The sequence below is a fragment of the Pseudonaja textilis genome, chromosome 10 (genome assembly GCF_049901715.1).
Source record: "Pseudonaja textilis isolate UNSWEBS1 chromosome 10, rPseTex1.2, whole genome shotgun sequence".
Classification (NCBI taxonomy): Eukaryota; Metazoa; Chordata; class Lepidosauria; order Squamata; family Elapidae; genus Pseudonaja; species Pseudonaja textilis.
The window spans coordinates 15,986,815-16,008,355 of record NC_141999.1 but is presented as its reverse complement, the minus strand read 5'-3'; the positions used below and the strand labels follow the sequence as shown (position 1 = coordinate 16,008,355).

At 41.6% G+C, this 21,541-nt stretch overlaps 1 protein-coding gene across 3 annotated transcripts; it reads left to right on the top strand.

Moving 5' to 3' along the window:
* The first annotated feature begins 644 nt into the window (after positions 1–644).
* On the top strand, positions 645–21,187 carry CTPS1 (CTP synthase 1). 3 transcript variants are annotated; one of them, XM_087939864.1, is made up of 19 exons: positions 645–874; positions 4,289–4,466; positions 5,405–5,575; positions 6,313–6,413; positions 6,823–6,939; positions 7,241–7,324; positions 7,566–7,646; positions 8,130–8,281; positions 10,401–10,533; positions 11,828–11,916; positions 12,947–13,041; positions 13,823–13,885; positions 14,925–14,968; positions 15,613–15,709; positions 17,756–17,811; positions 17,903–17,999; positions 18,416–18,560; positions 19,853–19,944; positions 20,139–21,187. In XM_087939864.1, exons 2-18 carry the CDS (start codon positions 4,301–4,303, stop codon positions 19,935–19,937), a joined length of 1,776 nt encoding a protein of 591 aa, XP_087795990.1. In that variant the 5' UTR covers positions 645–874; positions 4,289–4,300; the 3' UTR covers positions 19,938–19,944; positions 20,139–21,187. The 3 variants fall into 3 exon arrangements, with proteins under 3 accessions (XP_087795990.1, XP_087795992.1, XP_087795991.1); XM_087939866.1 differs by having other exon boundaries at positions 696–874; positions 4,323–4,466; XM_087939865.1 differs by lacking the exon at positions 19,853–19,944 and having other exon boundaries at positions 696–874.
* The last annotated feature ends 354 nt before the right edge of the window (positions 21,188–21,541 follow it).

Below are 21,541 nucleotides of genomic sequence, written 5' to 3'. Positions count from 1 at the left end.
AGTTTGAGTGTAGTCATTATTGCCTAAAGTTATTGTATAAAAGTCCAACTTTCACTTTGGTAGACTGTATTGCTATCTTTATTTTCATATACATGTGTGTATGTGTGCGCATATTTTTATACACACACACACAATCAGGGCTGCAAAAAAGTTCCGCAGAAAATCTTTGCTGGCAGGAGAGATATATGAACGAAGGTGACAGCGAGAGGATAGTGCAATATACACATATACACAATATACACAATATACACATACAATATACATTCATTCCGCTGTGTATAGATAAAACCAATACAAATATAAGAAAATAAAATGGTACAAATAATAATAACTCTTTATTGATTATCCCTTGGGCCATATCAAAATGCAAAGTTCCAGCAACAGTTTGTTACTAAAATTTAATAAAAGCAAATCAAAATGAAATTGGATAAACACATCCATTCATTCATTCGTCTATGTTCAACCTCGGTCTCTCGGAGACACGCCCACTCACCCCGCCTCCTCCCGAAACCCCAGCCTATAGAAAACAACTTTGGGAAGAAGGCGGACCAACCGCGCTCTCCAAGTTAGCGCAGGCGTATAGACCCAATCCGAAAAAAAAAATTGTATGTGTAAAATGCTTTTCCATCGCGCCCGGCCTCACTCCGCCCCGCCTTTCGCTCCGCCCTTCTCTCCCCCCCTCCCCCGCCTCCAGCGTGCGTTTTAAGCGCGCGCGCGCCGGCTCCATGCGTTTGTATCTTTGATTTCGCCCCGGCCTCGCAAAGATTCTTCTGCAGACGCGGACGGGCTCTTTTTTTTTTTTTTTAAATTAAGAATAAAGCCTTGGGAGGGCTCCGCGTCCACGCGCCTGCGCAGTGGCCAGGACCGGTGGAGGGTCAGTATCGGGGGAGAGGAATTTGGGCGCGGGGGAGGGGGAGGGCTTTCCTGGGCCTGGCCCGGGAGGAGGGGGAGGCTCTCGGGCAGCAGCTGTCAAACGCCAGACCCGCCCTGCTTCGTGCTGGGATAACAGTAGCTGCACCGGGGCTGGCCCTTGACACGGCTACAAGAAGCGGGGTGGGGGGGCTCTTTTTCCTCCCCTCCCCCTCCTCGGACAACAAAGCCCAGAGTTCCCGGCTGCCTGCGCGGGGATGAGTCCGATCTTCTGGGCGGAGGGCGGGTGGGTGATAAAGCGGCTGCCCTCGCTTGCCTTTCGGGGGTCTCCCCCGATCCTTTTGGGCGACCCCGTTTGCCACGTGGACGGAGGAGGGGTGGCGGCTGCAGACGAGCGGTTTGCCCGGGTCTTTTGCTCGGGTTCTCACGGTGTGCAGCAAGACGTGCAGGCGGGTTTGTTGGGTAAACTGGGTGCAACTGGTCGTGGGAAAGCAGCCCTGGAGAAGTCAGCGGAGGCTCTTGAAAAAGCTCCAGGAGGTTTTGCACTGGTGGCCCTAAATGCGGGGCTGCATTATGGCAGCATCTGGACACCCTCCATGCCTGCTATCTCCTAGTCCAGCTCTTCTGTCACTCGTTGGCCATCTTTCCTTTCTCTTAGCTGGCTTAGGACAGTCTTTCTTAAACTCTGGTCTCTCAAGACGCCTTCCTTCCTACTTTTAAGATGTACGTGTGTATGTATGTCTCTCCTCTCTCCCATCTACCTCAGCTCTCTCTCATCTCTATCTCTACCCCTCTCTACCTCTATTTGTGTATGTGTGTATGCTCAAATCAAAAGGTCTGTGGAGATTCTCCATCATCCAGGGCATGGTTGTCCCAAAGGTGCTTTTTTCAAGAAGCAACTGGACTTTTCTGGTTTTTCTTTGAAGACTTCTGACCACCCTCCAGTCAGAGCTGAAGAAGTTTCTTGGATGAGAAGTGAAACGTCTTCAAAGAAAAACCAGAAAGTCCAGTTGCCTCCTGAAAAAAGCACCTTTGGATGCTCAAGTCAAAAGGTTGACTCTTTGGCAAATGCCATCCCTGCGGTTTTCGTGACAGATGTTCAGAAGGGCTTTGCCATTGCTTGCTTCCTGGAGCTGAGTAAGACCCGCTGGCCCAAGATCCCCCCACCCCCGCTGGCTTAATGCCTAAAGCAGGATTGGAACTCCCAGCCTTTGCAATTTCTATCCCAGTGTCTTAAGCACTACACCAAATTGGGAGTTTAAAAATGTATTTTTAGGGTGTTTTGATTTTGCAGACCTGAGAGGGTGTTGGGGACTCCCAGAGGTCCTCAGATCACATTTTTTTAAAAACTGGCTGAGGAGGATAACATGGGTGAGGGGAAAAAACACCATGAAATCAGCAATGTGAAAATTAGCATCAGTTAAATGTAATGCATTTAATTATGCTCAGCCTTTCTCTTGTGTCTTTTTATTCATCTCCCCACCCGCAAATTGCAACCTTGGTTTTTAGTGAAATAGTCTATCTTATATTCAGACTCTTATTTCCAAATTCCTTTGTGGTTCCCAGTTGGTAATTAACTGGGTTCTGTTCAGCAATGACCTGAAATATCTCTCTTATTTCTAATAATTGTAATGGTTTGGTTGTTCAACAACAACAAAGCCCAGTCCAGGAGCTTTCATCTTGTCCTTTAAAAAAAATATTGTTATACAAAATGGAGGATAAATCTCTCAAAATAGCACAGAATGGGATCGTATTTGGTGTGGCGAAAGAAACTTGAGAGAAGAAAGACTTGAGTTTTAAAAAACGGACCACATTCATCTGGGACTTTGTGTGTGTGTGTGTGGGGGGGGATAAAAATGCTCTCTGCTTTTCCCATTGCATCCCAATGGGAGAGGCAGGGAAGCAGTGACTCAGGTTGTCATCACTGTTCCATTCTAAGGCTTCCCTTCTCCCTCTAGGCCACATGAGGCAAAGTGAAGCACATGCTGCCCACCCCATGCCTCCCAGGGCACGCATGTTTGCATAGTTATTGCTCCAGAAGAAGCTGTTGTTTGGCAGCCCTGTTAAGTTAGGGAGTAACAGACTGAAAAGTAGTGGAGATTTCAAGACTCAGGTTCGTCTGGTTCACCAGGTTACTTGCAATCGCATTCTTTGTCACCAACTCTGCCTGAAGGTGCCTTTATGTTGAGTCATGCAAACATCTGGGAAATTCTAGAACATCTTCTTTTGGCAGGTCTTACCTTCTACATCCCCTCTGATTTTTAATGGCAACATTCCTGTTTATTGAATTATTATATTGTTTTACTAAATCTTCATCCCTCTCACTTCTGATCTAAAAATTTTCTCTTCTCTTTTCCTGGCTATGCTTGGCAACAGTCCTTCAGTAACCCTGTTAGTGTGTCCCTCCCCAGCTGAATTGCTGCTTGTGCTTATATGAATTTTCTTTATGTGAGGCCTCTTGCCATGATCAGCATGAAGTAATTGTGCATCTTATATTGCTTTTTCCATGATTTCATTGAGAACATTATATCTCTAGAAGATCCTATATTATCTGTTTGTCCATCCAATTTCTACACCACCTATCACATTTGAGCGACTCTAGGTGGTTTATATACCTATAACTGAGGCTTCCTTATTTCAGAATTTTAATCTGAGGCAAAATATTTATTGCTGATGTCTTCTTAATCTTTCTCCTGATCCATTGTGCTCTTTGTTTATTTCAGTGTATATAATGGGCCCATCTTGTGGAATAAAAAGATATAAAATTAATTAGCAAATTGCTCCCATTTTCACTCTGTTCTTTAGTCTCATATTGATCTGGGAACCCGTGCATTTTGATGTCTCATGATCCTTTTAATAAAACATTGTTTTTCAACTTTGGTAGCTTTAAGATGTGTGTCAAGGTTGAAACACACTGTTTTAAAGAAAATGAAGGATTGTAAATTGAACAATTTGCTCAAGTCTTTAGTTGTTCTGACCTCTGTCAAAGTGAGCAACTTGGTTATGTATTGTAGAGGCCACGAAGGGTAAAGGTACATTTGTTACTAATTCCTTAAAAGTGCTAGTTTATGGGGAGAAGCAATAGTGAAAAGTGAGTCTGATTTTCATTAGTATCTTATTTATGAACTGGGAGCATGGTGCTTTATTAAACAGTACTGCATATATAGACAAAGTAGCTTGCAAAACATCAAGACAAGTGCAAAACAAGGTTAAAGTGAAAAGTTAGATGGAAAACAAATGGACAGACAAAATCAATAACAATTTAAAATTGAATTGTGGCTTTAAATCTGCTGGATGTACAATAAATATAACCTTGTTTTATATTAATAGATACGTATTGGTCAGCAAGACTGATCAAAGCCAAAAATAACAAATCAGTAGCTATATTTTATGAAATGTAACTTTTTTCTTTGTTTAGACATTGAAACAAATGAAGTACATTTTGGTAACAGGTGGTGTCATCTCTGGGATTGGAAAAGGAATCATTGCTAGCAGCGTTGGGACAATCCTCAAATCATGTGGATTACACGTCACTTCCATTAAAATTGACCCTTATATTAACATTGATGCAGGCACATTCTCTCCTTATGAGCACGGTAAGACAAGGTGAAAACGTCTTCTTAATGTAGCAGCAAGGACTGAGTATCTCCACATTCTAATTTTGAAGGTACATTTTGCAGAGTAGAGTAGAGCATAACAGTTGGAAGCATAACTTCCTGCTCAAGCAAGAGACCCTATACCAGGGGTCTTCAAACTTGACAGCTTTAAGACTTCAACTCCCAGAATTCCGCCTCCAGTTATGTTAGCTCAGGAATTCTGGGAGTTGAAGTCCACAAGTCTTAAACTTGTGCCAAGTTTGAAGACCCTTGCCCTATACCATTTCTGACAGATGATAGTCCAGTCTCTTATTTCTCTACTTAAAAAAAAAACACCAAATACAGTATAGAGGGTCCAATCTGTGTATTGGGCTACTTAAATTATTTATATTTATAATGTTTGCTTTTGTGTTTCTAATTTTATTTTCTTGAACCTCAGCTCCTCTCCTAGATGGGTAGAAAATGGGCAGCCATATACATGGCTTGAATGTGGACTTCAGTCCGTTGAAGTCCACTCATCTTAAAGATGCCAAGAGTGAGAAACACTGCTGTAGATTGTTCAGGCAACAAAAGTGACAGGCAGCAGAGTCCTTGGTGGGGTTGGGTCTACAGTGGGAAACATGTTGATTATCCTTCAGAAGGCTGTACAGTAGGTCCTAGGATGTCCAGCTACCCTTACCATTGCTAACCAACTGGGAATATGCTAGATGTTTTGGAGCAGGGGTCTCCAACCTTGGCAACTTTAAGACTCGTGGACTTCAACTCCCAGAGTTCCTCAGCCAGCTTTGCTGGCTGAGGAACTCTTGGAGTTGAAGTCCACAAGTCTTAAAGTTGCCAAGGTTGGAGACCCCTGTTTTGGAGGATGCTTTCAGTACACAAACATGGCTATATGGAAGAAGGTGACGAAAAGCTTACCTGTGGTTGCCATTTTGTTTTAGGGGAGGTCTTTGTGTTGGATGATGGAGGAGAAGTGGATTTGGATCTGGGTAACTATGAACGGTTTCTTGATATCCGACTCACAAAGGACAATAACCTGACCACAGGAAAAATATACCAATATGTCATCAACAAGGAAAGGAAGGGAGACTACTTAGGTAAAACTGTGCAAGGTAAAGTATTAAACATGGATTCATTTTCCTTTGACTGCTGCCTTTGGCTGGAGACTTTGTTGAATTTCAACCATAAAGATCATGGCTACTAGTTTATGTTCTGTAGCTACTGTCTCTCCTGGTTGTTTTTATAACCTGGAGATGAGAAATTTGGGCACTTTGAGACACAATTGAAAACATTATTTAAAAAACATTTTTTTTTCCAGTACTATAAATAAATAGAGAATAATTGTTAGAGCAATTCAAGGATGTTTTTAGGAGTGGTTTAAAAAAAAAAAGATATCAGCCATGGTGAAACAAAGCTTCACAGTGATCAATGCTTCATAATTTTTTATGTGTGTCATGTACATGGAGCTTCGATTGCATTGTTCAAGTCGCCATCTTGACTTTTTTGACCTTACTCTGCTGGCATCCCTGGAACACCTAACACTATTCTAGTTGTATTTGCATGTTGCTGTAAGCCAGAACAGTGGAGAGTTTGGGATTTTCACTCAGGAACATGTTCACAAGAATGCAGTCACGCTAGCCAACAGGAATGATAAGGTATCCAGTAACCTTATTGGGTAAAATAAAATAGCCAAATTGGTTAGAGTTGGATAGCATCCAGGTTGAATTCATAAAATCAAATCAGCAGAAATTCACCAAGAAATGAATGTTTAGTGTTAATGAGATGATTCTGACTGAGCATGTAGCCAGAAATTATTGAAACATTATCTTTTTTAAAAATGTTTTTACAGTTGTGCCCCACATTACTGATGCCATCCAGGAGTGGGTGATGAGACAGGCACGGATCCCAGTAGATGAAGATGGCATGGAGCCCCAAGTCTGTGTGATAGAGGTTGGTGTCCATGACCTTCTATGTCTCCTGCCAGGATTTCACCTGTAAGATATTGGTTGATGATTACTACCTGGATGTTTTTAAAGATGCTTTACAGTTATTACCATTACAATACTTTATGGTCATTAATCAGTACAAGAAAATTAATATGCAAATATTCAAAATATCCAAAGGTAAATTGATAATGTCTGGATGGCTGAGGGCAATATGTAAACCACTTAGAGAGGGCTGTAAACCACTATGAAGTGGTACATAAGTCCAAGTGCTGCTGTTACAGTTAAGAAAAGTACACGAAGGGATTTGGCTGAAATATTGCTAAACTTGAATATGGTAAAAGGAGATGTGGGGGACGGGATTTGTGCTTTTAAGAAAAGAGCATTGCATTTAATTTTAGATGTCTGTATTTTAGCTCGGAGGAACGGTGGGAGATATTGAAAGCATGCCTTTCATTGAAGCATTCCGCCAATTTCAATTCAAAGTCAAGCGCGAGAACTTCTGTAATATTCACGTCAGCCTAGTTCCCCAGGTAAGATTCCACAAGGCAGCTCCTTGTAGTGTTGGCCCTAGAGAACCAAGGTAGCTCTTTTTCTAAGGCTCTGGGGTTAGGACATCCAAAGGGTTGGGAATTGTTTTTCCTCTTGTTTGTTTTGTTTTTAACCGTATGAAGCTGTTTGTGGAATTGGCTGGCCTAGAAACTAGACAAATAAACAAATGAATAAACAGATTGCAGGAATGACCTGAGGGTTTTCAAAGAGATTGGAAAATGAATCTGATCTTAATTTGACACACTGTCTTCTTGTTTATATTTCTTGGCCTGGGTCTATTAGCCAAGTTCTACAGGGGAGCAGAAGACAAAACCTACTCAGAATAGTGTTCGTGAACTTCGGGGCCTGGGTCTATCACCAGATCTAGTAAGTTTTGCTATAATGTATGTTAAAATTACTGGCTGGATTTCAAACTGCTGTCAGGCTGAGGGTGGGAAGATGTTATTCAGCTATTTGAGAAATTGCTATGAAAGAGATAATAATCTGTTCACAGTTGAGAAAGTACAATGTGGTTAATTGTTCTTCAGTGAGCTAACCAAATTCTGTTTGAAGGCTAGATTTAATCCTTGGACAAATCTTTTGAAGATTTCACTATTTTCTTTACTAGATTGTGTGTAGATGTTCCACGCCCCTGGATACCTCAGTGAAAGAGAAAATTTCCATGTTTTGTCATGTAGAACCAGAACAGGTAAAGTTGCTTCATGTTAGCAAAGTAACTATATGTGTTTTCTGCAGGCTTTTGATTTCATGTAATAGTTTCTGCATGCACAGAACAGATTAAAGTTACAAACTCCTATGTAACATTAATTATCTAGAAAAAAAAAAGAAATGCACACGGTGGATTTTCAATCATTTATCACCAGATCACGGTGGTGACGAATTGTAAAACAGGTGTTGAAGCATTGCCTGTAGGCTGCTGGTTGCCTATCTTCCCTTTTCGTCAAAGCTCGGGAGACCCACATCTGGGTCAAATCAGAGAGTTCGGTGTAGCAGATTTTATGTATGTAAGCCCCCTTTTTTCCAGTTAGCTGTGACTTGCAATGCACCTTATTTTGATCTTCTGTTTGCCAGAGCAGCAATTAATTCTGTGCATCGTTATGTGTATTTGCGGATATGGTTCGGATATCTTAGTAATATTTGCTTAACCAAATAATTTGCTTTGCTTCAACAGGTAATCTGTGTCCATGATGTCTCTTCCATCTATCGGGTTCCTCTGTTGCTAGAGGAGCAAGGAGTGGTGGATTATTTTCGACACAGGCTCAACCTTCCCATTGAAAAGCAGCCCCAGAGAATGCTGATGAAATGGAAGGAGATGGCGGACAGGTGAGAGCTTCTTTGGGCAAGCAGTTATTCTGGTTACTTTCAAGCAATACAATAAAATAAACCTTTAAACCTAACACAACAAAGCACCATGGCTGTGCAGTTCGATATGCTAAAAGAAAGCATATTATTTGCTTGCAGTGATGGCCTGGTTACCCCAACCAGCTAAGACAACCACTGGACTCTCACAACAATGAACCATACAGCGCCCAAACTTAGATTGCCATAGTGTTGACCGCACCACTTCAGACCACAGATGAAAAGGAATTCTCTATTATAATGGTGCAGCCATGGTGGTGCAGTGGTTAGAATGCAGTATTGCAGGCTGACTCAGCTTACTGCCAGAAGTTCAATGCCTTCAGTCCTGAGTGGCTCAAGGTTGACTCAGCCTTCCATCCTTCTGAGGTCCATAAAATGAGAACCCAGATTGTTGGGGGAATAAGCTGGCTCTATAAACCGCTTAGAGAGGGCTGTAAAGCACTGAAGTGGTATATAAATGCTATTGCTATTTTTAAAAAGGATCTTTTGGAGAGAGATGCTGGACTAGTACTGTATTTTTGTTAGGAATATGAGTCACCTAACAGGTATTTGGGTTAGAAATATATAAACCAGGATAGACATTTTAATACCGTCTCTTTAAGAGCATGCTAAAAAATGCAATTGGGTGTGGTTACTCAAACGGCCATAAGATGGAGCCAGAAACCTGGGTTGTCTTAGTCTTAGTCTCAGAAGAGAGTGTGTCTGAGTGAGTCTCTCTTTCCTTCTGTTGGAAAGTATTGCCGTTCCTCCATTTTTCCTAATTGACTGATATTTCTGGATTTAATGTAAGTCTGATACTGAACTTTTTTTTTTCACACTGGACTTTGATATTTGGATTATCCCTGGATTGAAAAACTGACTGATCTACCTGTGAATGACTTTCGGACTGCTTATCTTGAACTTTGCTTAAACTGTCTGGAAGTAAAAACCTACATTTACTGTACAGTGTATCTGTGTGCTGTATGTGTATTATTCAAACACTACTCTCAAATACGTCTCCCTGTATGCGCTCATTCTCCTAACAGGGAATTACCTCAACAGTTTTCCCCGAAAATAAGACCCTGTCTTTTTTTTTTGCCACAAAAAAGGCACCAGGTCTTAATTTTGGGGTGGGATGTTGTCCACAGATTCACTTCATTTGCATATGTTGCCCCCGGCTTCCTTTTCTCTGTCAGAGGCCTTCAGGAACTTCTGTGGCTGGCAAGGCTTTCCGGAAGATCTCTGCAGCTGATAACAGCTCCGGATTGATCCAAGCTCTGTTATTGGCTGCAGAGGCTTTAGGAAAATCTTGCCAGCTGCAGAAGAAATGGCTGTCAAGGCAGGTGTCAGAGTGTATGAGGCCTGGCTCCAATGCTCCGAAGGTAAGTAGTAGGGCAGCTCCAACCCCTATCCCCATCCTAGCTTAATTTTTACCCGTGCACCCTGGAGTGGGTGGGGTCTTAATTAGGGCTTATTTTGGAGGTAGGGCTTATACTGGGTGCACATATAAAAATCAAGCCAGGACTTAACTTTCGGGAGAGGTCGTATTTTCCGGGAAACGGGATATCTCCTGACTTGTAGACCCAATTCGTTCAGCTTGGTTCTGCTAAGCTAAGTTTTAGTTTGCAGAACGTCTTTAAGGAAGCCACCTCTGCATCCAAGTGCCTAGTGTACCTTTTTAGATGTTACAGTCTACTTGCTTTGGACAGAGAGATGGGGCGGCATATAAATTTAACAATAAATTTAGCAATGTTAATAATTTGCATTTTGTCCAATTTATTGAATGTGTGGGCTGGGCTTAAGTGGATTTTGATGGGGTGGTAATGGTGATAGTGCTTTGAGTTGGAATTGAGTCCTGGCAGCTACGTGGACAAGCTTTTGTCATTTTTTAGGTAGCAGTTTCAGAAAGGGTTGCTCTGGCCTTCTTCTTAGGGTTGCGAGTCAGTCACCCAGCTAGTTTTTGTGCCTATCCATGTTTCCCTGTTTCTGGTCTGGCATATTAACCACTAAACTGTCTTGTAAGATGATAATGTTAATATTGGCTTTCTCATTCCATACTTTCGATATTCACTTTTTAAAGACGTGGTTTTGGTTTTTTGCACAGATATGATCGCTTATTGGAAACCTGTTCTATTGCCCTGGTTGGCAAATATACAAAGTTTTCAGATTCATATGCCTCTGTCATTAAAGCCTTGGAACATTCTGCTCTAGCAATCAATCACAAACTCGAGATAAAGGTATGCTTTTTGCACTGACTACCAACAAAACCCGAACTTTCTTGCTTGGTTTAGTTTGAAACTTAAAGTCTATGGGTATCTGCTCTAAGTTCATAACTTCTATTGCATCTAAAATGCTACTTCTGGCAAAAATTCTACTATGTTTACCAACAACAACAAAAACCAGCCTGTCTCATATATTCCAGCAATGTTAGAAATTATGGAGCTTATTAACGTGATAACTACGATGCAAGCATTGGTCACAATATGTAGGAAAATCTTTGTGATGTTGATATTGTGTCAGTGCCCTCAATTGGCTACTACTGTACACTTTTCCATAGCTATAATAAACACAATAGGGAAAATGAATCAAAAGACACACTGTACACCAGCATTTCTTAGTGTGATTCAAAGGCTCCTGAGGGTCCTTCATTGAGGGCCGCATCAGGGTTGTGTTTGACCTGGGGGGGGCGGGCGTAGCCAGCGTGTGTGTGGCCAGCTCGACATCACTCATGTCAGGGGTGCCTGTGGTGGCCTGAGTGCTCGTGGCCCTCTTGAGCTCCCTTTTCACTGGCAAAGGGTGGCAGGAGGGCGTTGCAGCCAAAAACTTAGCTCGGGAGGACTGTGCGTAGCCCTCCCAAGCTGGCCGGCTCCGACTCCTGGGCCTTGAGTTTGACCCTCTTGGATGCACGAAGAACTATTTTCCAGATAGTGGAGATGTACGTAGAAATGGTAGACATATCAGTCTTAGTTTTTTATTTGTTAAAATAGTTTTTTCCTGAAAATGCTTATGTTAATATGTTTAATATTATTTTTACATGATTCAATAAATAAATATTCTATGAATGTGTTAATTTTAATACAGTAGCAATCGACGTAACCCACACAAAAAAATGCTCTTTTGGGGTCCTTCATGATTTTTAAAAGTGAGAAGTGCTCCTGAGAGCGAAAAGTTAGAGATCGACATTGGGAATTTCCTCTGTTCCTCAAAAAAGGACCGAACCCTCTCTAAGAATGTTGATTGCTTTGAAGACATCATGATGATGTGACCATTTAAATGATCTTTTTTTGAAAAAAAAATCATCAGCTTCCTACAGAAATGTTTTTCATTGATTATTGAACTATTTTAAGATGAAAAACCTCCAAGGTCTATAACTTGGAACAGAAGTTTTTTTTTTTTAACTCATAAGGATTAGGGATGAGAATCATTCGGTCAATATTTTGTCAGTTAACAGAGTAATCAAGGCAATGATCAACAAACATTGACATTCAAGGTCTAAAATTAGACGATCTTTCTTTCTTTCTTTCTTTCCAGTATATTGATTCTGCTAATTTGGAACCAGTTACATTACAAGAAGAACCAGTTCGATACCACGAAGCCTGGCAGAAGCTTTGCAGTGCTGAGTAAGGCATTTGTCTTCCTTTCTATTATGAGAAAATGTCTCCTCATTTGATTGAAGCTGTTTTTGTACTTCTCCCAGAGATAACTTCATTTTTATTGTTGAGACAGTGTTTAAATACCTTCCTTTTATGAGCCAGGCCTTGATGTCTGTTTCTGAACAACAGGATGAAGTATATCACAAACAAGTTTATAATGCGGGCTCTAATTCCAGGTGGTTTGGAATTTTATTTAACATATGGGGTGACATATAGCAAGCTCCTTTAACTGTTTTGTTTTGTTTATAAATGTCATTATAAATAAATGCCATGGAGAAGTTCTCTGTTCACAAATCACATGCTGCAGATTGCCTCTGAGTGATGGTCATATGATTCTGCCACAGAATGGACAAATGGTATCCCGAGACTCTTGATACGGGTGGCAGGGGCTCTCTAAAACTCAAATATCAATAGCACTTAGGCTTATATACCACTTCACCGTGCATTTACAGCCCTCGCTAAGTGGTTTTACAGAGTCAGCCTATGGTCCCCAACAACGTGGGTCCTCATTATACCCACCTCGGAAGGATGGAAGGCTGAGTCAACCTTAAGCCTGGTGAGATTTGATCTGCCAAATTGCAGGCAGCCGGCAGTCAGCAGAAGTAACTTGCAATACTGCATTCTAACCACTGCGCCACCGTGGCTCTTAGTTGTTTTCCTAGAGGTTTCGAGAGGTTGAACTTTGGACAATCAACATTCAATAGAGGGGTGTTACTATCATCTTTCAAATGTCAGGTGCAAATTCCTGCTTGGCTGAAACATCTTCATTCATGGTGATTTCCATGAAAGTTGTTAAATAAAGCACCATGGCTGTGGTTTATAAACAACATGACTGGGATTGTTTTCACGAAGCCTCCTTAGTTCAAACTAGGCAGAGTGCATTGTGGTGTGTATTTTACTAGGTGAATGCAATTCATTTTCAGAGGACTAGGATAAAATATACTGCAAAAGTGAATGCTCAGGTTTATCCAATAGGCTTCCTCCTTCTTTTGTTTAGTGGAGTCTTGGTTCCAGGTGGTTTTGGTGTTCGAGGCACAGAAGGAAAAATTCAAGCCATTTCTTGGGCAAGAAAGCAGAAGAAACCTTTCCTAGGTGAGAAAATGTGCTTGAATGTTATTTTTTGTATGGAGTAAGTTATAGCAGAACTTTAGTTTACAAGGGGTTGGGTCTATTCTTTGAGAGATCTCTGTGTCCAACAGTTTCTGCCTGTCCAGTAGAACCAGTAGAATTGGGTGCCTTCCGGATCCTTTCTGGATGTCATCTCTTGAGATCTAAGAAGGATGCCTTTTCTGTCACGGCACATGCCTTCTGGAAGAGCATCTCTACAGAGATTCATGTGACTCACCCTTATGATGTTCCCAAAATCTTTAAAGACGTGGCTTTGTTCCCAGGCCTGGGGATAAAGTGGTTGTTGAGTCTGTTGAATGTTCTTTGGCAGGTTGATGTTTTTTCCTCTGCCCACACATGATCTTTTTCTCATAGTTCTTTATTACAGCATAAACTGTTGGTTGGCCTCTAAAGTTACTGCAATCAATTAGATAAATACTGCTTGATTAGATAAATAGCATTCAACTAATTGCTTTGAATGTGAACCAGAATTGAAATGATCCTTTCTGTACCAGCTTGCTTGAAATGATAAGTTAAAGAAATATTGTTCAGTATTATCCCAAGAAACTGTATCTGATGTCTTTGAAATCATGTGTGTCCAGACTGATGCATAATTGTAAGGCCATAAATTATCCCAAAGGTCCTCCTGTATCTGATCTTCAACTGCTCATGTAGAGTCTAATAAAGAAATAATGGGAATTCTGTTGGGTATATGATAATACCAGTGCATATTTTTTAATACATCTCCTGTCTCTGTTTTCTATAGGAGTCTGTCTGGGAATGCAGTTGGCTGTTGTGGAGTTTGCCCGCAATGTCCTTGGCTGGCAAGGTAAAAATGTGGGAAAATAAACATTTGGGCTTCTCTTTAAGAATTCTATTCCTTAAAATCATTTGTAAGACCAGACCTAGAATACTGCATCCAGTTTTGGTCACCAGACAATAAAAAAGATGTTGAGACTCTAGAAGAAGTACAGAGAAGAGCAACCAGGATGATTAGGGGACTGGAGGCTGAAACATATGAAAAACAGTTGCAGGAACTGGGCATGGCTAGTCTAATGAAGAGAAGAACCAGGAGAGACATGATAGCAGTCTTCCAATATCTCAGGGGCTGCCACAGAGAGGAAGGGGTCAAGCTATTTTCTAAAGCACCCGAAGGCCAGACAAGGAATAATGGATGGAAACAGAACAAGGAGAGATTTAACCTGGAAATAAGGAGAAACTTTCTGACAGTGGAAACAATCAACCAATGGAACAGAAGTTGCCCGCAGAAGTTGTGGGAGCGCCATCACTTGAGACTTTCAAGAAGAGACCGGACTGCCATCTGTCAGAAATGGTGTAGGGTCTCTCCTGCTTGGGCAGGGGGTTGGATTAGATGGACCTACAAGGTCCCTTCCAACTCTGATTATCTGTTATCTTTGTGATATAATTGCTGTAAGGTAGCAGTATACTGGGAACATTTAAACCTCAATAAAGCTTTTTATACTCTTTAGGTAATTCTACCTATTTCACTTTATCCATTTTACAAGAGTTTCTAAAGGAATGAGCTTTTAATTTTCTAAATTGTTTGCAAATTAAAATATAAATCTCCATGTTTTTATTGCTTTATTTACTAGCCTAAGTGTAGAGGTCTTAATAAGAAAGCACTTATTTACAACATTCAAACTTAAGTAGTGGATTATTAAAATATACAACATGGTATGTTAATGACTTGGGTAGGACTGCATTGACCATGTTATGTGAAGTGTTTGCTCCAAGTCTTGGGTTACATTGTCATTAATGCAAATTAATGGAAAAGCTGCTTTCTACTGGAAATGTAGATTTTTTCTTAAGATCTGAGACTTTATGTGATCAAAGCCTATCATCCACAGATGCCAACTCTACAGAATTTGACCCCAAAACTACACACCCAGTGGTAAGTGTGATGATACTTTTTTAATCCATTGAGCTTTCTTTTCATGTATACCAAGAATATTTTTCCCTCCCTTCTCACAATTATTTTGAAAGGAAATGTAAAAAATGGCCTAATTAGAATGAATTATAAGAATAATCAGACTTCCCCATAGTGCTACGATTCAATAACTTCTGTTAAAATGTTGTCTGATATTTGAAGTTAGTTGTTTCTCAGAGAATTGCTCTGCCATATTTTTTTTTGTAGATATGAAATTTATTTTATTTAATTTGGAGCCAGTGACTCTCAATTTGACCAATAGGATGTGTGTTTTTACATTTACTTGACTTTCTATTGCTTTAGATACCGTAAAAGTAACCTTTTGCATGTTTGTATATGTGTATATTACATACACATATAATTTTACACATAGGAATGCACTCTAAAACTCACGTTAGACGTGAAAAATATTGTATTAGCAGTTAGAATGGGGTTTAAGCCCTTCTGATGGATAACCAATGCCAGAAACCATTGTTTCGTTTTTAGATACTACTAATCCCATGGAAATGAAACAGCTTACAGATTTTGTTGCATACCTGCATACTTGCTTAACATCCTTAGTTTGTCTTAACTTTTTCTCCATCACATCATACTCTTCGATTTCTCAGGTAATTGACATGCCGGAACACAATCCAGGTCAAATGGGTGGAACCATGAGGCTGGGCAAGAGAAGAACTATCTTCCAAACCAAGAATTCAGTCATGAGTATGCTTTTCTTAGCCTTCCTTTTGTCCCCCCGACTTCCTTCCTTTTGACTCCTGATTGTATTTTGATTAAACAAATGCTGAAGCTGCCTTAAAGTGTGGGAAATTATAGCTACCGTGTTTCTCACAAAATAAGGCCGGGCCTTTTTTTTTTTTGACCAATGAAAAAACGGCTAGACCATCTTTTCGGGGGTGACTTAATTTCCTCCCCCACCTAGAGCGGCCCATATGCACATACCTCGCCACGAGACCGCTTCTATCAGCCAATGAAAGCTCCCTGAAGGCAGAGTCCCCAGCTGCTTCAGGGCGTGGCGTGGCTGCCCATGTCCCCTCGCCTTTAGGCAGTCTCTTTCGGGCGATGGAAGCTCCCCAAATGCAGTCACCAGCCACTTCAATTGGCCGGTAGAAGCGGCCTCGTGGCGAGGGGAATGTGTGTGCGCTTGCCCCGAGGATGCTTCTACCGGCCGATCGAAGTGGCTGGTGACTGCACTTGGGGAGCTTCCATCGCCCGAAAGAGACTGCCTAAAGATGAGGGGACACGGGCAGCTATGCCACGCCCTGAAGCGGCTGGGGACTCTACCTTCAGGGAGCTTCTATCGGCTATCGGGGTATTCTAGCCTAGGTTACCTGCAGGGCACTCCTAAAGGCAAGTTTCCCCCCCCGCCCTTCTCCCGCCCATTTTTCTTCATCTCGTGTAGTTCTAACGAACGATGTGAGAAATGGCGGGGAAACACATGATTTAAATAGGCCTAAATTTGGAGGTCGGGGCTTAATTTCACCTCATGCCTAGAAATCATGCTGGGCCTTCCTATTGGTGGAGGCCGTATTGTTGGAGAAACGTGGTAGCGGCAGTCCCACTTTCCTAGGCATTTGGGGCAACTTGATGACATTGGTAATAGCTCTACAAAGAAAAAAAAAAGATATACCTCAAACTTTGTATTATAAACTTAGGTATTTGCTAGACCACCTGTGAACCCATGTATCATAGTTTCAGAGATACTTCCTTGCCAGATTCCTCAGTGCTTTCAGCAGCGGCAGAGATTCTAGTGTGTACTTGAAAAGTTCTGTAAAATTCAGGGAAATATTCAGCGATCTGTCTGTCTTGAAAGGCGTCCATGTTGAACAGCATAGCACAGTCAAACATCAGGAGTTGACTACAGGAAATGTTCTATGACATTTAGTATTAGGTCATAAAATGATTTATGATAATGTTTAGGTCACAAAATGTTATATAAACGTGGCCAAATTTCAATTCAGCGGGAGTCATGGATCCTGGATTTTAGATGCATTCTGTAAACTAGCTCATTTGAGGCACTTTGATTCAAAATGTTTTGCCCTACGATGCATTGTTTTGTCAATTAAAGATTACAGATGAAAGTTTTAGTATATGGATAACAGCAAGCTAATGTGATAGCTACTTAGCAATTAAACACATTCACAGAGGAAAAGTCAGTTTGCAGTTGTTAATTGTAACATGAAACTCCAGGTATAGAGAGGGTATATGGCATCACTGAATAACAGCTGCTGTGGTATCACAGGTGGGAAAAGCTATTGTCTTCACACCATTGATGGACTTCTTGATGCCCTGGTTCAGATGAAAAGCTTAGAGATATAGCATATTTGAGAGCCAGTTTTGTCTAATGGTTTAAGGCACCAGGCTAGAAACAAGAGACAGTGAGTTCAAGTCCCGCCTTAGCTATGAAAGCCAACTGAGGTGACTTTGAGCCAACCTATACTCTCTCAGCCCAACTCACCTCACAGGGTTGTTGTAGAAAAATTAAGAAGAAGGTTTGTTGGTTCACTGCCTTGAATTACTTATGAAAACGATAAAGGCGGGATGTAAGCAAATGAATAAATATTAGACTAGAAGATAGGCTCCCGCATTCTTTTTTTTGTTGTATGTTGCTAAGCACAGGAACTGCTTTCCAATAAACTTTTCTGTAAGAAGAAGAAAATCAACATTATACAGGAAAAGGCAAGGGGAAAGTATGGTATTAATAAGTATGCTTCAAATAAGCAAATGGCCATTTATTTTCTCCATCAATAGGAAAACTGTATGGCGATGGTGATTACTTGGAAGAAAGGCACAGGCACAGATTTGAGGTATGGCTACTTGTAGTAGAGAAAAGCAGGGGTGGACCCCTTTTCTCCGAAGCCCAGTTTAAAAAGATGTGGTGTAATCTTCTCTTCATAGGTAAACCCAGAGCTGAAAAACTCATTTGAGGAGAAAGGTATGAAGTTTGTGGGCCAGGATGTGGAAGGAGAGCGAATGGAAGTGGTTGAGTTGGAAGGTGAGCACTGATCTGTCACAAGAAGGTTGCTATTGTTAATTGTGGAAAAGTTTTAGGGGTGTCTCTTGAGATTTGTGGAAGTGATCTTTCCTTAGATTAAAAAAAAACCTGAGCATTGCTATATTAGTCCTTTAAAAAATGAATTTCAGCGATGGCTAACGTGAGGTCCTTGGTGCTCTCTGAGCTTGGTTTTCTTGTTGACATTTCATTACCAAACTGGGTAACACCAGTCTGCAAAAGAAAAAAACGTCTCCAACCAAGCTCAGAGAGTGCCAAGGACCCCACAGTTCAACCCTGAGTATAAATATTCTCTTCCATGGCTACATACCGGTAGTTTTTTTATAGGATATTCATGCAGCCTTATGAATAGTTTTGGCCATTAAGCTAATTAAAGCATGCCTTATTTTCTCCTCTAGAGCATCCCTTTTTTGTGGGAGTTCAGTATCACCCAGAATTCCTATCCAGACCCATAAAACCGTCTCCTCCTTACTTTGGCCTCCTCCTGGCTTCTGCAGGAAGACTCTCACATTATCTCCAGAAAGGTTGCAGACTCTCTCCCAGGTAAGTCCAGCCTGCCGTACACCTTTGGAACGTGCTTTGGGAGTGTGCGAGCTCAAGGTTTACACCCACCTTTCACTGTAGCCTTCACGATACACCCTTTCCCCTTGCACCTGGGCTAAAATATTAATGGTGCACCGTGAGGAAAGTAAGTACACGATCAAGGCCTCCATGCCCTGACTGCGTCTGGTTTGATTCTCTCTGAAAGATACCTTAGTCTTTTAAAGATAAATCAGTCTTTTTCGGTGGTCATCAAAGATGGTATGTTGATTATATATTTGGGAAGATTTAGGGCGCCGGTTCATGGTTAAAGGAAGGTCACTTCTTTGATTATCCCTCTACTTTTTTTTTCATTGCCGCTAACAAAAAGCTTGGATCTCTCTCTGTTCCCAAGTCAGTTCTGGTCCTGTAAATTTGGCAAAGGATGAAAGTTATGACAAACCAGAAACGGCTTCTTTGTCAAATTATATTAGAAAGGTTAAAGGAGGAAGAAAACTCCTCTCTCTTTCCCTCCCTCCCTCTTTCTCCCTCTCCTTCCTTTCTTCTTCCCCCACCCCTTCCTCCCTTTCTCTCTCTTCTTCTCCCCTGTCCCTCCCTCTCCCTCCTCTCTCTCCCCATCTCTCCCTCTTTCCTTCCTTATCCTTGTCCCTTCCTCTCCCTCTCTCCCTCTCCCTCATTCCTCTCCCTTTTCTACTTCTCCCCGTCCCTCCTTCTCCCTTCCTTCTCCCCGTCGCTTCCTTCCTCTCCCTCTCTCCCTCTTCTCCCTCTCCCTGATTCTCCCTCTCCCTCCCTCTCTCCTTCTCCCTCTCCCTCCCTCTCTCCTTCTCCGTCCCTCCCTCCCTCTCTCCCTCCCTCCCATACACACATGCATGTTCAAACTATGAATTCTAATTTACAATTTATTTTTCTGCCTTTTATGTTGATGTTTGAATTCCAAGTATTTTGTTTTCCGCAACTAATCAAAATAAGTTTCTTTCATGTACTCCCGTTTTAAAAATTAGCAAAAATTTTCAAGACCCTTTGTGGCCTGGGCCCAGATGCTGAGTCATCCTGTAACAGATCATTAGGTTACCAAACAAGAAGGGATCCCCACTATGTAAAAAGGTTTTTTGTATAAATTCAGCCAAGCAACCTTATCTTCTGGAATGTTGAGGGTAGATCACAGTATGTTCTTTCTCTTGATTTTTCTTGCCTCAGTGGCCAGGAATTCTAGCTGAACCAGTAGACCAGGAACAGGGTTTGTTAATGTATATAAGAGAAATCCTGTTATTTTTCTAACAGCCTGAATTTTTCAGGGATACCTATAGTGACAGAAGTGGAAGTAGCTCCCCCGATTCTGACATCACAGAACTGAAATTTACTGCAGTGAATCTTGAGTAAACTGCTGGTAAAATCTTATTTTTCATTTTCTGGGTTTTTAAAATGGTTTCTTTCCCTCTTTGCTTGCCTCACATTTCCTGGGAACAGGGGATGGTGTGGGAGTCAAAATTACCAGGTTAAAGAATATTTTTCAAAATACCGATAAATTGGATATAAATATCTCTGATCTTCCTCTTTTTCTCTCTCTTCATCCCAACCTAGCCACCGTCCAGGTGTTTGGAAATTCTTCACTGGACAACCCTACATCCTGAGGATCTTGTAGATCATGTTATTATAATTGTTTTTATTTTTGGGGGACATCTTGTCATTATTTTTATTTTATTTTATTTTTTAAAAGAAATTATTCCGAGAAACTGACACTGCTGCTTTCTTGTGCTCAGCGGTGAGCTTACAAACCTGAAGTGCAGACGCTTGAGGGCAGGAAGAGACGTGAGGAGGACACGTGAGGAGCTTTAACAGGCCAATGGAGATGCTCGCAGAAGAGGCCACGCAGAATCTCTCTTCAGGGTTTTGATTCTTCTCCAGTGTTGGAGGTGCACCATGGCAGGCTACCCCAAGCTTTTAAAGTATTCTAAAACCAAACTGGTGCTACTAGACCTAACGTTGCTTATTAACCTTTCCCGAGAGTATGATTTCCCTGTTCACAAGATGAAGGGCACTCTGACGCCAAGCAAGTGTGGCCCCACATTTAAAGATGTTTTTGAAAATGCGAGTACGTCCATCCCCTTCCCCCCCCTGCCATTTTACACATTCACTGGGGACGGGGGAAGCATGGTTTTCTTTTAGTTCAGCTTCCTGAACTGATCCCAATTCCTTGCATCAAGGGGTGGGGGTGGCAGGGTGGGGGGAGTACACGTGTATGAAAAAGTGACTTTTCAAGAAGTTGCCTTTTGCACCTCTCGTGGAGAGCTTTGCCTTGGACTCGAAAGAAGCACTGAGGGGTTCGGGGAGAGACCTCCCTACACGGAACGAAGAGCCTCTGTTGGCGTGTGGGCCGTCCCAGGCACTTGTCATTTACAGGGGGATGCACCTGCCCAGCGACACGCAGGTGCAGCCTTAGGAGAGAGAAAGGATGAGCCTGCAGATCTGGAGGGGTTTTTTTTTTTTTTAAGAAAAATGTGGTTTGAGATCTTTTCCCAGGGGCAGGTTCTAAACTTGGTTTTCCAGCAAGTTAGGTGAAACAGTGTGTTAGTGCAAAGATATTGGATGTACAGATCCTTTTCAGTTCATTAAAACTTTGGGAAACAGTTGGTCTGCTCTGTCTGTTTATATAACTTGAAAACTCCCCCCCCCCATGCCCTCCCCATTTCTCTTAAAATTACATCATATTGTCCCTTCCTTCCTTCCTTCCTTCCTTCCTTCCTTCCTTCCTCCCTCCCTCCCTCCCTCCCTCCTGATTATTGCTGACATACCTGGAATACTACGGTAGAAAATGATGGTAGAAATAGTACCATCCCAACTCCACTGCCCCCAAATCGCATTAAAGGGCCAACTGAAAACTTCCCAGGACCCATTGTCTAATGTTTACTCAAGGAATTAACTTAGCTGCTGTTCATTAACACATGGAAAGGAGGTCGCTATTATTTATAATCTGAAACATCCAC

Excerpts from the sequence above, each read along its gene's own strand:
- CTPS1 (XM_087939864.1), top strand. The coding sequence starts at position 4,301 with ATGAAGTACATTTTGGTAACAGGTGGTGTCATCTCTGGGATTGGAAAA. Across the intron at positions 7,325-7,565 it reads TGGGTCTATCACCAGATCTA|ATTGTGTGTAGATGTTCCAC; the intron begins GTAAGTTTTGCT and ends TTTCTTTACTAG. Across the intron at positions 18,561-19,852 it reads GGTTGCAGACTCTCTCCCAG|GGATACCTATAGTGACAGAA; the intron begins GTAAGTCCAGCC and ends TGAATTTTTCAG.